This window comes from Sebastes umbrosus, chromosome 4 (assembly GCF_015220745.1).
Source record: "Sebastes umbrosus isolate fSebUmb1 chromosome 4, fSebUmb1.pri, whole genome shotgun sequence".
Lineage (NCBI taxonomy): Eukaryota > Metazoa > Chordata > Actinopteri > Perciformes > Sebastidae > Sebastes > Sebastes umbrosus.
In genome coordinates this window covers 34,675,416-34,692,348 of record NC_051272.1, presented here as the reverse complement: position 1 = coordinate 34,692,348, position 16,933 = coordinate 34,675,416, and the positions used below count along the sequence as shown (strand labels likewise).

At 37.6% G+C, this 16,933-nt stretch overlaps 1 protein-coding gene and 1 long non-coding RNA gene across 2 annotated transcripts; both read left to right on the top strand.

The window, feature by feature from the left end:
- The first annotated feature begins 7,300 nt into the window (after nucleotides 1-7,300).
- Nucleotides 7,301-12,105, top strand: LOC119486085. Its single transcript, XR_005206450.1, has 2 exons — nucleotides 7,301-7,393; nucleotides 11,689-12,105. It is a non-coding gene; the product is annotated as an uncharacterized LOC119486085 (long non-coding RNA).
- A 386-nt stretch (nucleotides 12,106-12,491) lies between these two features.
- Nucleotides 12,492-13,956, top strand: LOC119486079 (zinc-binding protein A33-like). The gene is given in 6 exon segments (XM_037765944.1): nucleotides 12,492-12,678; nucleotides 12,681-12,745; nucleotides 12,748-13,003; nucleotides 13,006-13,152; nucleotides 13,155-13,838; nucleotides 13,841-13,956. Coding segments are annotated over 6 exon segments (1,395 nt in total). The 5' UTR covers nucleotides 12,492-12,536; the 3' UTR covers nucleotides 13,942-13,956.
- The last annotated feature ends 2,977 nt before the right edge of the window (nucleotides 13,957-16,933 follow it).

Genomic DNA, 16,933 nt, shown 5'->3' with positions numbered 1-16,933 from the left:
ATTTTATTATGTATGTTTAGTTTTCACTTAAAAATAAATATTTTTTAAACAGGTATCAATGCTAAGGCACATTATGTGGAAAGTTTCTTTAAAATATGTTAATTAATCAAATAGCACCATCTGCTGGTTAAAAAATTAAATGTCAGTTATTTACTTAAAAGAATGGAAACTGAAACTTAAAGCTGATTTCAACATTGCTGAGACGCCATTACAGGGTGAAGGATCTCCACTATAAACACAGATCAGAAGGATTGTAACTCTAATTCAAAGGGATAAAGATTTGGTGAGTCTTGCTGTTAATCGAGGAAATGGCTGAGAAAGTTGTTCTTCTTGAACGTTTCCTGAACTGCCATGTGTGTTCAGAGACTTTCAGAGATCCTGTGTCTCTGAGCTGCAGCCACAGCTTCTGTTCAAGCTGCCTGAAGAAATTCTGGGAACAAGCTGAAAACAAAAACTGTCCCATTTGTAAAACAAAGTCCTCAACGGATGAACCAGCAGTGAACTTTGCTCTGAAGGAACTGTCTGACTCGTTTGCTGAGAGACAGAAAGCTGGATCATCTGAGACAGAAAAAGAAGAGAAGAAAGAGGAGGTGTGTGTGTAGTAAACATCCAGAAGTCCCATATTGGTTCTGTAAGGATGAAGAGAGAGCTGTGTGTCCTGTCTGTGAGTTTTCTCTCCACCAGAGTCACAAGGTGGTTCCTGTAGAACAAGCAGTCAGTGACCTGAAGGACCAGCTGAAATCTGACTTAGAGTCTCTACAGGACAAGAGGGACAAACACAAACAAGTAGAGAAAACATATGATGAAATGGTTAAACACTCCAAGAAGCAGCTGTTGTCCACAGAGAGGCAGATCAGAGCAGAGTTCAACAAGCTCCACCAGTTCCTGAAAAGGAAAGGAGTCCAGACTGGCAGCTCTGAGGGAGGAAGAGGAGCAGAAGGGGAAGACTATCAGCAGAGAGATGAAGATGATTCAGGAGCACATCTCCTCTCTGTCAGACAGTATCTCTGCTGTTGAAGAAGACCTGCAGAAACACAACGTGCCCTTCCTCAGCAGTTATAAAGCCACTCAGACCAGAGCCAGAGTCCAGTGCTCACTGTCAGATCCACAGCTGGTCTCAGGAGCGCTGATAGATGTGGCCAAACACCTGGGCAACCTGTCCTTCAGAGTCTGGGAGAAGATGAAGGACAAGGTCCACTTCAGTCCTGTCATTCTGGACCCAAACACTGCAAACCGCTGGCTCTATCTGTCTGATGATCTGACCAGTGTGAGAAATGGAGACACAAACCAGCAGCTTCCTGACAATCCAGAGAGACACACTAAGTGTGTCAATGTTCTGGGCTCTGAGGGCTTCAGCTCAGGGAAACACAGCTGGGAGGTGGAGGGGGAGACCATCCTGTCTGGTATGTAGGTTTGGCTAAAGAGTCAGCTGACAGGAAGGAGAATATATTTGTTCACCAAAATATGGAATCTGGTATTTAACTCATCACAGTGGAAAATACATAATGGTCTTAGTGAGACAGTCAGAGTGAAGAAGAGTCTCCAGAGGATCAGAGTCCAGCTGGACTATGACAGGGGGGAGGTGTCCTTCTACGACCCTGAAGACATGACTCACATCTGCACTCACAGAGACACTTTCACTGAGAAACTCTTCCCATATTCAGTATTGGAAAGGCTGGTGATGCTAAAACTGTGATATCAAAATCTGTCAAACTGAGATTCTCTGTGATGTTCAGGGAGGGTGGTGAGGTCGAACTGATTTATTGGGATTTTTATAACGGAGGTGTTTTCTTGTCAGTTACAGATAATTCCAGTTAGTTCTTTATAGGAGAGAATCTGTCATTTGAAAGTACATGAAGAAGATGTAGAGATCCAGATGAGAGAAAAAATAAGATTTGATCTCTTTCAGCAAATAACATGATGTGTTTGTGTCGTAGAACTGGGACGAGTAGATTTCATGTGATCATTTTATTTTTACTTTTATCTACAGATTTATTTTTATTTTCAAGTATTAACAAACTTCAGTTTGCATATTTTTTTCAAATAGTCTTTAATTTTAAATCATATAACCACAGAAAGCCTCACCTTACCTTGTTTTTTTTGACATTTTAGAATTACTTTTCATCTTTTAATTATCCAGGTTGTGAAAGTAATTCAGTAAATAACTTTCTGAAAATGCATTTATATGATTACATTCAGATTTCTAAATGCTTTATAAATCAACATCATGTTTTACTTTGCAGAATGGACCAATGTTGATAATAATAATTCATCTGTTATTTCTTTACCATGTGTGACTGCTGACTGTCAGACATATTTTATATATTATCTCTGTTTTATCCAAACAAACTCAATTTACTTCCTTATTTGTGTTTCTTTGACTGTAGAAAATTCTGCAGAAATTGCTTGATAATATTCATATTACTCTTCAATGTTTAAACCAATTTAGAGAAGCCCAAAATTGCAATAAAATTCAAAATATTGACCTTAAGATTGTGTGGATTAAGGCTGCAACTAAAGACTGTTTCTATTATCAATGAATCTGTTGATTGAAATATCAGAAAACTGAAAAATGCCAAATAAAAACAACAAATTCTCAAATTGGAGCAAATGTTTGGAATTTTTCTTCATAAATAATTTTCTCATTTCCAATAATACATATTAAATGTCGACTGCAAAGCCCTGACCTTGAATTGCATTGTGGATGTTGAATTTTAAAGGTTGCGAGCAGTGGTCACCTTAATCTTGATCTCTTACATTAATCTTTATCTTTCAGACTGCATAGCAGCATTTATTTCATAATTCTTGAACATTTATGAAGGCGGAGCTGCTGTTTGTTCCTCTGTGTTTATGTTAATTGTCCATTAGGTGTGAAACAACCCATCAGCACATGAGACTGTGTTGGATGAACTGCAGGATTTCACACCGTGGATTCACTTCATGTTGGATTCAACAACTTGTATGTTTTCTACCTGGTCAGCAAATATTCTGGTCAGAAACATTAGGGACGCACCGATACCGGTACTGGATCGATATCGGGCCGATATTGATTCAAATAACTGGATCAGATATCGGTGACAATGAGGCTGATCCATTCAATTCAATTTTATGTTTATATACTATATACATTATATACTGTAATTTTAATTCCTGTTTAAATTTTGACCAATTTGTTGCTGCATCAAAAATGTTTACACTTGAATTGTAATTACTATTAATTTTGAGGATTGTTTACCAAGTTACTGTATGATTTATTATTTAATAAAAATAACAATTAAATAAATGTATATCTATGTTTTTATTGGTCACATTTTGTTTTACAAAGTTATGAAAGCAATGTTTAAGTCAAGACTGATGTTGCCTTCCACATAAAAGAATGATCCCAGTCACTTCCACACAGTGAGGCATACAGCTTATTGATTACTCACTGGTATCAGATCGGTACTCGGTATCGGCTGATACCCAAAGCCCAGGTATCGCTCTCGGTATCGGGACTGAAAAAGTCGGATCGGTGCATCCCTAAAAAACATTAACGAGTTAATTTCTGTCCCGAGTTTCTTCTATCAATATAAAATCAAAGCTGTGCTGCAACACAGAAACTGATTCACTTTTCTATTTAAATGATCATTTTATTGATAACACCTTAACACATTTTCTTGAAGTTATAGAAACACGTGTAGCATGTAAGAGAACAGAGCAATAATCCGAAGAATCAGAGAACTAGAGGATTAATATTATTATAGAGAAGAAACCCAAAGTGACAGAAAGAGACAAAGGGAAACTAGAAAGAGCCGACTGCAGAGAAATGATTGAATAAGGTTGGAAACAGAGGGAATGGGAGAAAGAGTGAAAGACGAAGAGAAGCCAACTCAGTGTTGTCAGTGCAACTTAGTCACTGGCTGGAGAAAGAAGATGGCAGAGGTTCAGAGTGAACACAGTGGCTCCAGTTTATCTCAGAGATGCTTCATCTGACTAAACAGCTGACAGGAAGGCAGCACAGCTCGCACTGACCTCAAGAGACCAGAGAAGGACCGGTAATGTAGTTTATATGTAGAGCTGCACAATGAATCATTTTCTGTCATGATGTCAGCTTTGATCTTTCATACAGAATCAGGGTTTATTAGCGCTATCGGTGCATTTCATTTAGTTAAGAAAGTAAAAAGCATCTGGAAACAGTTGCTGATATAAGATGAATAACAGAGAATGATTTTGTTCCTCAAAATCTCTGAGGAAAAACAATCATGTAACAACATCATGATGTCAAACTGTAATCATTTTGGTCATAACTGTGATCAATAATTATAATGGGAGTTTTTCTTATTCTACAATGATAAACTGCTGTTGACTCTGACTGCATTGTCTGATAGATTTAGAGACACTAAAGTCAACTTATTGTGCAGCTACATTAGAAGCATCAATGTGGCCTCCATCTGAATGTGTTGTTGCTTTACTTTGTGTGACTGCGCCCCCTGCTGGAGCTCATTCACTCTCTGAACTGCCTCTCATCTGTCAGTTGGACTCAAAGTGCTGTGTTATGGAGGTACGAACCTGCCAAGATAAAAAACGAATACATAAATGACTCGATAAATACATAAGTATGCCATTAAATGTACCAAAAATATTAAAAATAGATGTAGGCATTGATTAATTGATAAAATGTGACATAAAATGATATTTGCTTCTATATTTATTTATCATTGTATTAATTCCCCTATATACTCTTTAATTTAATTTTTTATCAACTTTTCCATTTCTTTATTTATTTTAAATTAATTTGTATTATTATTTTAAATTTATTTTTTAATTAATTAATTAATTATTAAATGTTATGTATTTAAGACATCAATATTTCTTCATTTATCAAGTAATTTATTTATTCATTTTTTATTTTGTCCTGTTTCGTCCTCCATACTGTTCCTCACAGTGACATGCAGGCGAAGTGAAGCAACAGTCACTCTTGGTGCTGATGGTCAACAAGCGCTCCTCGTTTCTTTGAGCTACGTACAAAAGGCAGCCATTCTGCACCGACAACACAGAGCCCCATAGAAAAGCATGCAAGATCATCTTCATCACATGTGAGGATTTAATGCTTTTCTCTGTTTTATATCAACTAGTGCAGTGCCCGTTGAAAACATGTCTGTTCAGAACGGGCTGAATGCTCGGCCTGTGGCGTTGCTGCTTGCAGCTTTCTCGAGAACAGCTCATACAAACAACTTCACACTCGACAATGCGCTTCCTTGGGTCCTGAGCAGTACACCTGCCATGACATAGTTGCATCACACACCCAAGTTTCCCAACTACTAACAGTCAGAAACACCAGTGATAAACACTCTGGTTCACGAAGAAAAAAACAGCCAGGAGCAGACTTTACTTTTAGACAACTGCCTGGGGCCTCCAATTTCCAAGGAAATTCATTAGTTACATTCCACCACTGGAGAAGTGAATAAATGAACATGGTGCAGGATAAATATGTTAAAATGGTAAAACACTGATGCAACAACCACAATCTGGTGCAAAAGGCAACCTTGGACAAATAAATATGACCAACAAATGCTGAATATTTATAACACAAATTGATCCAGTATTTAAGAGTATAGTAGCAAAGTAACACGACCACACAGACTGAGGAATGTACCATGCCTTGTGCTGCCTTGAGGTCTCCAGTGCTAGCTTTAAATAGTGCTAACTGTGAGCTGGATTCACTTTATGTTTAGCAATAACTGCAATGTTTGGGACATAACCATACAACCATTTAACCAGCCAACTTGCAGTTTCATGCACGCATACATACACATGTCCACAGAGAAAAGACCCACTGACCTGTCAGTAGTCAGCTCAACACTGTGGATGATGACCTCTGTGACCTCTGTGAGATGTCTCCTTTCCAAATGAATCACCCGGAGCTTGTCAGGCTTGTGGTAACAGCTGGTTTATTCCACATCTGCATTCATGACAAAGGACACAGAGTAGAAAGGGTCATCTCTTTTGGACAAACAGCACATGTCTAGTAGTAAATCCTCTGTTGCTTTGACATTACAGTATGGTTCCATTTTTTTAAATTTATACTCTACACAATACATTGACACAATGGTCGTATAGTGGGTTTATATTAATGTAAATAAAATAAATGACACAAACAGAAACCGTCCCTCTCTTAAATTCCATACAGAACATATAATACAATATATTTATACAGCTTTCTCACATGGGACTGTTAACTTTTTTAGTATTTAACATTTTTAATAGCAATTATGTAACTCAAATACATTAAAAAACACAGACAGTAACGTTACACCATAGAAAATACCTAATCAGCGTGTTAAAATACTGCCACACTCTATAAAGCGACATACTATAACATAGTCAGTGGTAAAAGAAGTATCCACATCTCTTACTTGAGTAAAAGTAGCAACATCACAGTGTAGAGATATTGTTAAAAGTTGTACATTAGTAAAAGTACAAAAGTATTAACATCAAAATAGACCTAAAGTACCAAAAGTAGAAGTATTCATTCCCCTAAATGGTTCATTTTGAGAATGATGCATGTTATTGGATTATAATTATTGATGCATTATGTGTTCATCACTTTAATGTTGCAGCTGGTTAACATGAAGCTCATTTTAATTGCTTTATATACTGCTGGGTAGCTTGTGAATTTCACCGGGGCTCAATAAAGTCTTATCTTATTGTTACCTATAATAATACATCATAATTTATTTGTTAATTGTATTTTATACATGGTATAAGGTCAATTTAGAGAGGTTAAAAGTACAATATTTGCCTCTGACTTGTTGTATAATATTTTAGTAAATGTACTTGAACTGGTTGAATTAAAAACTAACCATGTACCTGTATTTTAATTGAATGCCAAACATTTAATCATACTGGATGTAATAAAAGAGTCTCACTGACGTGTTAGCAGAACATGTTTTCTCTTGTTCCTGTTGGCTGAAAAATTAAAAATGTTGTTAAACTGGTTTAGTATCAGTCGGCCTTATCAAATGTTCAGTCCTCACTGGAGGACGAAAGAAAAAACCTCTCCTTGTTTCTAGTTTATGGTGTTTTTATGAGCTGTAGAAGTCAAATTCTTTATTAAGTCGATAGGAAACAAAAAAAATGTTTAGACATGCTCCTGTTTGCCTACAGACAATGAATTTGTACTGTAGTGAATGAAGAGAGAAAAATGTACCTCTGAAAACATCCTGACACCATCTGCTGGTGACATAATGACATGGCAGCATTTCCTCCTACCCTGTGACAGAGGTGAGTGAAGATGAAAGTAGATTCTGACATTGTTGAGCAGAGCTGAGACGCCATCACAGGGTGTGAGATCTCTGCTGGAAAACACACGTTTGGATTATTTGAAGCAATCAAGAGACGGGACAGTAACTCGGTGAGTCTCGCTTTTGAAAGACAATTTAGATACCAGACAAATGGCTGAGAGAATCGCTCTTTTTGAAAGTTTCCTGAACTGCCATGAGTGTTCAGAGACTTTCAGAGATCCTGTGTCTCTGAGCTGCAACCACAGATTCTGTTCAAGCTGCCTGAAGAAAATCTGGGAACAAGCTGGAAACAAAAACTGTCCCATTTGTAAAAGAAAATCATCTAAAGATATTCCCATTGTGAACTTTGCACTGAAGGAACTGTCTGACTCGTTTGCTGAGAGACACAAAGCTGGATCATCTGAGACAGAAAAAGAAGAGAAGAAGGTGGAGGTGGTGTGTAGTAAACATCAAGAAGAGCTAACTGTTCTGTGAGGATGAAGAGAGAGCTGTGTGTCCTGTCTGTGAGTTTTCTCTCCACCAGAGTCACAAGGTGGTTCCTGTAGAACAAGCAGTCAGTGACCTGAAGGACCAGCTGAAATCTGACTTAAGTCTCTACAGGACAAGAGGGACAATATGAAGAAGTGGAGGAAAAATACAATGAAGTGATTCTACACTCCAAGAAGCAGCTGTTGTCCACAGAGAGGCAGATCAGAGCAGAGTTCAACAAGCTCCACCAGTTCCTGAAAGAGGAAGAGGAGTCCAGACTGGCAGCTCTGAGGGAGGAAGAGGAGGAGAATGGGAAGACTGTCAGCAGAGAGATGAAGATGATTCAGGAGCACATCTCCTCTCTGTCAGACAGTATCTCTGCTGCTGAAGAAGACCTGCAGAAACACAACGTGCCCTTCCTCAGCAGTTATAAAGCCACTCAGACCAGAGCCAGAGTCCAGTGCTCACTGTCAGATCCACAGCTGGTCTCAGGAGCGCTGATAGATGTGGCCAAACACCTGGGCAACCTGTCCTTCAGAGTCTGGGAGAAGTTGAAGGTCAAGGTACACTTCAGTCCTGTCATTCTGGACCCAAACACTGCAGACCCCATTCTCTATCTGTCTGATGATCTGACCAGTGTGAGATGTGGAGACACAGACCAGCAGCTTCCTGACAATCCAGAGAGAAACACTAACTATAACATTGTTCTGGGCTCTGAGGGCTTCAGCTCAGGGAAACACAGCTGGGAGGTGGAGGTGGGAGACCATCCTCACTGGCTTGTAGGTTTGAATAAAGAGTCAGCTGACAGGAAGGGAGAGCGAATTCATTCACCAGAAGATGGAATCTGGTGTTTAGCTCATTGCAGTGGAAAATACATGAATGGAGCTGGTGAGACAGTCGGAGTGAAGAAGAGTCTCCAGAGGATCAGAGTCCAGCTGGACTATGACAGGGGGGAGGTGTCCTTCTACGACCCTGAAGACATGACTCACATCTACACTCACAGAGACACTTTCACTGAGAAACTCTTCCCATATTTTGGAATTGGACCAGCTCGTGATGCTAAAACTGCTGATATCAAAATCTGTCAAACTGAGATTTCTCTGTGATGTTCAGGGAGGGTGGTGAGGTCGAAGTGATTTATTAGGATTTTTACAACAGAGGTTTTTTCTTGTCAGTTAGCTCTTTATGGGAGAGAATCGTGTAATTTTAAAGTACATGAAGAAAATATAGAGATCCAGATTAAAGAAAAAATCAGATTTGATCTCTTTAAGCAAATTACATGATGGAACACATTCCTTGGTTGTTGTAAAATATATTTCCAAAGCACAGAATGAGAAACTAAAGCATAAATGGAGGCAGAATAAGTTGTGTGAAGCATTCTCACCAAAATGGTGTTTGTGATGTAAATATGCTGCAAGAACTGGGACGAGTAGATTTACTGTCATAATTATATTTTTACGTTTATCTACAGATTTTTTTATTTTATTTTCCAAGGACATACAACCTTAAGTTTACACTAAAAAAAGCTATAATTTTAAATGACATAATCACAAAAAGCTTAATTTTACCTTGTTTATTTTTACATTTCACAATTGCTTCATTGTGTTTCATAGTAACTGGTGACTTTCATAGATAAACGCTTCAGTTCCTTCACTTGTTTTATGTGCAAACAAATCAGTTTAGCAGTGATGATGCAGAATTACATTCTATTCATTTATATCATTTTGAACAAATATTTTCAGAGTCAACATACCAAATAATACAGTTGATAGTGTTGATTTATGGGTATAATTTTCATTCTGTTTAGTTCCACAAGGTAGAGACAAAGTACACTTTTCTTTTACAGGCTGGCGAGGATTTTGATCATTTTATTTCCACTTTGTCACATTTTGTACATGGATATTATTGTTTCCTAAACAGTTTTGTAATTGTTCATGTAATTATCTCAGAAATCAGATACACAAATAGAATTATTCAGCACTAAAGAGGCTGCCTGTTATTTGTGTTACTGTAGCATCTTCATTTAAATTCAGATGTTGTGGATACAGATTGCTAATAAATAAAATACTTTATCGTTATTTCCATGTTTCTTTTACATTCTTCCTTCTGTGCTTTTCTCATTCTTTCATTTTCTGTTGGTGTTAACCAAAAGAAAAACTCCACTCAGCTGTTTAGTGACATGTAGAAGTACATACAGGTGGTGAGGGACACTGTGTGCACCAACACTGGTGAGCTGCAGTTAGATATTCCTGTCCTCTGTTAGAAGGTGCAGGTGACTGACTATGATGAAGAAACAAATGACTATCCACAGTCTTTTCCAACAAAACTCTCCAGGACTTAAATCCACTTTCAGCAGAACATGTGTAATGTTATCTGTAAATACACTAAAAATAATAATCAATATATGTAATAAGGAATATTAAAGCTGTAAGGTTTTCTCTCCACATCAACATACTGTAGAATGAGTAGAGTGGAGCAGTGGTGGAAGAAGTATTCAGATCCTTTACTTAAGTAAAAGTAATACAACACTGTGAAAATACTCCACTACAAGTTAAAGTCCTGCATTCAGAACCGTACTTAGGTAAAAGTATGTATCAGCAAAATGCATTTCAAGTAAAAGTACTCATTGTGCAGTAAAATGTTCCCGTCAGTGTTTTACTATTATATCTGATGTTTCTGTTAATATTCCTGTACATTAATGTGTATGCTGCATTTTACTGCTGTAGATGTTTAAGACTGTGTTGATTTTAACTCCTTTATATACTGGTGGGTAGTTTAATCTACAGCAATGCATCATATTCTATAAGATCATCATATGTTTGTTTGTAGCGTCGCTGTCCTAAAAAGTCAACTTTTCATGGTGTCAGAAAAACAGCCCAGTTTTCAGCGTTGTGACGATGCATTTACCAGCTGATCCTAGAGGCTTTTTAAATAGTCTATTTAGCTTAAGAAGAACTGTAGGAGAATGTCTCAACCCATAAAGGAACACTTCATCCTTCAGTTTATTACAAACATTCAAAACCAACACATCTGGAGACAGTACATGGTTTCAGGAAGACAAAATGTAATCTGAAAAGTAACTAAAGCTGTCAGACAAATGTAGTGGAGGAAATAGTGCAATATTTCTCTCTGAGATGTAGTGGACTAGAAGTATAAAGTTGCATGAAATGGAAGTACTCAAGTAAAGAACAAGTACAACAAGAACAAGTTTGTACTTAAGTACAGTTATTGAGTAAATGCACCACTGGAGTGATGAATAAATATACATGGTGCAGGATACATATGCGAGAATGGTAAAACACTGATGCAACAATCACAATCTGGTGCAAAAGTGCTGAATATTTATAACACAAATTGGTCCAGTATTTAAGAGTATAGTAGCAAAGTAACACGACCACACAGACTGAGGAATGTACCATGCCTTGTGCTGCCTTGAGGTCTCCAGTGCTAGCTTTAAATAGTGCTAACTGTGAGCTGGATTCACTTTATGTTTAGCAATAACTGCAATGTTTGAGACATAACCATACAACCATTTAACCAGCCAACTTACAGTTTCATGCACGCATACATACACATGTCCACAAGAAAAGACCTCCTCCTCCTCAAGCTAGTATGAAATGGTTGATACCAATGGATTCCTTGTGTTTTTATAGTTTCATATAACAGTATCTTCACTCTAGCTTTAAAACTGATACCATACAACTTAAAAATCACAAGTTGCGTTAATGCGTTAAAGAAATTAGTGGAGTTAAAACAAATTTGTGTTAATACGTTATTATTGTGTTAACTTTGACAGATATACGTAAATCAAGATATAAAATGACTAATCCAAAGCTAGAAGAGTTGAATCATATCGCCCACCTTGAACATACAGTGTGTATATTCCTCACACTACATATGTTTCTCCTAATATCTCTGCTTCCATGTGTCGCTCCAGGTTTTGTCCAAAGCGGTTGGACGTGCCACTACTCCATCCTGTTCCGGATGCTGATGCAGGTGATCATGTGGATGTTTTTTGTGCCGTGTGAGATTGGAGCTCAGACTGTCGTCTACTGTGCTGTGTCAGATGAAGCTGCCAAACACAGCGGAGGTTACTTCGTCGACTGCCGACCAGCTACTCTGCGTCCTTTCGCAAGAGACGCTGGTGTGGCAAAGAAACTGTGGGAGGCCAGTGAGAGACTGGTGAAACTGGCCTGATGGTGGAGCTGATTCTTAGACAGTTATTTATGGTTATGTACGTTTTTTTATGTTTATGTTTTTCATTCATATTTTTGCTGCGTACCATGCATGAGTACATTTTTATTTAATAAAAATATGATTTCATGATTTAACACTTTGGTTGAATAACACATGATTTGACATGTGGTTATTTCTTAAAACATGTTAAACATAAAATATTAAATGTTTTGTGTTTTAACTAGGTGTTTCTGGAGTCAAACATTTGTTTACAATGTCAACGCATTTTATTATGTAAGTTTTGTATTTCACTTAAAAATAAATATTTTTTAAACAGGTAACAATGCTAAGAACATTATGTGGAAAGCTTCAGTAAAATATGTTAATTAATCAAATAGCACCATCTGCTGGTTAAAAAATTAAATGTCAGTTATTTACTTAAAAGAATGGAAACTGAAACTTAAAGCTGATTTCAACATTGCTGAGACGCCATTACAGGGTGAAGGATCTCTACTATAAACACAGATCAGAAGGATTGTAACCTGTAATTCAAAGGGAACAGATTTGGTGAGTCTTGCTGTTAATCGGACGATTCACAAATCAGAGGAAATGGCTGAGAAAATTGCTCTTCTTGAACGTTTCCTGAACTGCCACGTGTGTTCAGAGACTTTCAGAGATCCTGTGTCTCTGAGCTGCAGCCACAGCTTCTGTTCAAGATGCCTGAAGAAATTCTGGGAACAAGCTGGAAACAAAAATGTCCCATTTGTAAAAGAAAATCATCTAAAGATCATATGTCAGTGAACTTTGCACTGAAGGACTGGCTGACTCGTTTGCTGGGAGACAGAAAGCTGGATCATCTGAGACAGAAAAAGAAGAGAAGAAAGAGGAGGTGGTGTGTGATAAACATCCAGAAGAGCCTAAACTGTTCTGTGAGGATGAAGAGAGAGCTGTGTGTCCTGTCTGTGAGTTTTCTCTCCACCAGAGTCACAAGGTGGTTCCTGTAGAACAAGCAGTCAGTGACCTGAAGGACCAGCTGAAATCTGACTTAGAGTCTCTACAGGACAAGAGGGACAAACACAAAAAGTAGAGAAAACATATGATGAAATAGTAAAACACTCCAAGAAGCAGCTGTTGTCCACAGAGAGGCAGATCAGAGCAGAGTTCAACAAGCTCCGCCAGTTCCTGAAAGAGGAAGAGGAGTCCAGACTGGCAGCTCTGAGGGAGGAAAGGAGCAGAAGGGGAAGACTATCAGCAGAGAGATGAAGATGATTCAGGAGCACATCTCCTCTCTGTCAGACAGTATCTCTGCTGTTGAAGAAGACCTGCAGAAACACAACGTGCCCTTCCTCAGCAGTTATAAAGCCACTCAGACCAGAGCCAGAGTCCAGTGCTCACTGTCAGATCCACAGCTGGTCTCAGGAGCGCTGATAGATGTGGCCAAACACCTGGGCAACCTGTCCTTCAGAGTCTGGGAGAAGATGAAGGACAAGGTCCACTTCAGTCCTGTCATTCTGGACCCAAACACTGCAGCCTCGAGGCTCTATCTGTCTGATGATCTGACCAGTGTGAGACGTGGAGACACAAACCAGCAGCTTCCTGACAATCCAGAGAGATTCACTAATTATGCCAATGTTCTGGGCTCTGAGGGCTTCAGCTCAGGGAAACACAGCTGGGAGGTGGAGGTGGGAGACCATCCTAACTGGCTTGTAGGTTTGGCTAAAGAGTCAGCTGAGAGGAAGGGAGAGGCAGGAGCTTCACCAAAATATGGAATCTGGTGTTTATTTCATCACTGTGGAAAATACACTGATGTTGTTGGTAAGACAGTCAGAGTGAAGAAGAGTCTCCAGAGGATCAGAGTCCAGCTGGACTATGACAGGGGGGAGGTGTCCTTCTACGACCTTGAAGACATGACTACATCTCCACTCACAGAGACACTTTCACTGAGAAACTCTTCCCGTGGTTCAATATTGGATCAGCTGGTGATGCTAAAACTGCTGATATCAAAATCTGTTAAACTGAGATTCTCTGTGATGTTCAGGGAGGGTGGTGAGGTCGACGTGATTTATTGGGATTTGTATAACGGAGGTGTTTTCTTGTCAGTTACAGATAATTCCAGTTAGTTCTTTATAGGAGAGAATCTGTCATTTGAAAGTACATGAAGAAGATGTAGAGATCCAGATGAGAGAAAACACAAGATTTGATCTCTTTCAGCAAATAACATGATGTGTTTGTGTCGTAGAACTGGGACGAGTAGATTTCATGTGATCATTTTATTTTTACTTTTATCTACAGATTTATTTTTATTTTCAAGTATTAACAAACTTCAGTTTGCATATTTTTTTAAATAGTCTTTAATTTTAAATCATATACCACAGAAAGCCTCACCTTACCTTGTTTATTTTTGACATTTCAGAATTACTTTTCATCTTTTAATTATCCAGGTTGTGAAAGTAATTCAGTAAATAACTTTCTGAAAATGCATTTATATGATTACATTCAGATTTCTAAATGCTTTATAAAAATCAACATCATGTTTTACTTTGCAGAATGGACTAATGTTGATAATAATAATTCATCTGTTATTTGTTTACCATGTGTGACTGCTGACTGTCAGACATATTTTATATATTATCTCTATTTTATCCAAAAAACTCAATTTATTCCTTATTTGTGTTTCTTTGACTGTAGAAAATTCTGCAGAAATTGCTTGATAATATTTATATTACTCTTCAATGTTTAAACCAAATTAGAGAAGCCCAAAATTGCAATAAAATTGAAAATATTGACTTAAGATTGTGTGGATTAAGGCTGCAACTAAAGACTGTTTCTATTATCAATGAATCTGTTGATTGAAATATCAGAAAACTGAAAAATGCCAAATAAAAACAACAAATTCTCAAATTGGAGCAAATGTTTGGAATTGTTTCTTGATAAATAATTTCTCATTTCCAATAATACATATTAAATGTTGACTGCAAAGCCCTGACCTTGAATTTAATTGTGGATGTTGAATTTTGAGGATTTTTGACCAAGTTATTGTATGATTTATTATTTAATAAAAAACAACAATTAAATAAATTTATATCTATGTATTTATGGTCACATTTTTTTTACAAAGTTAGGAAAGCAAAGTTTAAGTCAAGTCTAATGTTGCTTTTCACATAAAAGAATGATCCCAGTCACTTCCACACAGTGAGGCATACAGCTTATTGATTACTCACTGGTATCAGATCGGTACTCGGTATCGGCTGATACCCAAAGCCCAGGTATCGCTATTGGTATCGGGACTGAAAAAGTCGGATCGGTGCATCCCTAAAAACCATTACCGAGTTAATTTCTGTCCCGAGTTTCTTCTATCAATATAAAATCAAAGCTGTGCTGCAACACAGAAACTGATTCACTTTTCTATTTAAATGATCATTTTATTGATAACACCTTAACACATTTTCTTGAAGTTATAGAAACACGTGTAGCATGTAAGAGAACAGAGCAATAATCCGAAGAATCAGAGAACTAGAGGATTAATATCATTATAGAGAAGAAACCCAAAGTGACAGAAAGAGACAAAGGGAAACTAGAAAGAGCCGACTGCAGAGAAATGATGAATAAGGTTGGAAACAGAGGGAATGGGAGAAAGAGTGAAAGACGAAGAGAAGCCAACTCAGTGTTGTCAGTGCAACTTAGTCACTGGCTGGAGAAAGAAGATGGCAGAGGTTCAGAGTGAACACAGTGGCTCCAGTTTATCTCAGAGATGCTTCATCTGACTAAACAGCTGACAGGAAGGCAGCAGAGCTCGCACTGACCTCAAGAGACCAGAGAAGGACCGGTATTGTAGTTTATATGTAGAGCTGCACAATGAATCATTTTCTGTCATGATGTCAGTTTTGATCTTTCATACAGAATCAGGGTTTATTAGCGCTATTGGTGCATTTCATTTAGTTAAGAAAGTAAAAAGCATCTGGAAACAGTTGCTGATATAAGATGAATAAAGGAGAATGATTTTGTTCCTCAAAATCTCTGAGGAAAAACAATCATGTAACAACATCATGATGTCAAACTGTAATCATTTTGGTCATAACTGTGATCAATAATTATAATGGGAGTTTTTCTTATTCTACAGTGATAAACTGCTGTTGTCTCTGACTGCATTGTCTGATAGATTTAGAGACACTAAAGTCAACTTATTGTGCAGCTACATTAGAAGCATCAATGTGGCCTCCATCTGAGTGTGTTGATGCTTTACTTTGTGTGACTGCGCCCCCTGCTGGAGCTCATTCACTCTCTGAACTGCCTCTCATCTGTCAGTTGGACTCAAAGTGCTGTGTTATGGAGGTACGAACCTGCCAAGATAAAAAAAACGAATAAATAAATGACTAGATAAATACATAAGTATGCCATTAAATGTACCAAAAATATAAAAAAATAGATTTAGGCATTAATTGATTGATAAAATGTGACATAAGATATTTTCTTCCTCATTTATTTAAATTGTATTAATTCCCATATATACTCTTTAATTTATTTTTTATCAACTTTTCCATTTCTTTATTTATTTTAAATTTATTTTTGTTATTATTTTTAATTTATTTTTAATTAATTAATTAATTATTAAATTGAATGTATTTAAGACATCAATATTTCTTTATTTATCAAGTAATTTATTTATTCATTTTTAATTTTGGCCAGTTTCCTCCTCCATATTTTTCCTCAAAGTGACATGCAGGCGAAGTGAAGCAACAGTCACTCTTGGTGCTGATGGTCAACAAGCGCTCCTCATGTTCTCTGAGCTATGTACAAAAGGCAGCCATTCTGCACTGACAACACAGAGCCCCGTAGAAAAGCATGCGAGATCATCTTCATCACATGTGAGGATTTAATGCTTTTCTCTGTTTTATATCAACTAGTGCCGTGCCCGTTGAAAACATGTCTGTTCAGAACGGGCTGAATGCTCGGCCTGTGGCGTTGCTGCTTGCAGCTTTCTCGAGAACAGCTCATACAAACAACTT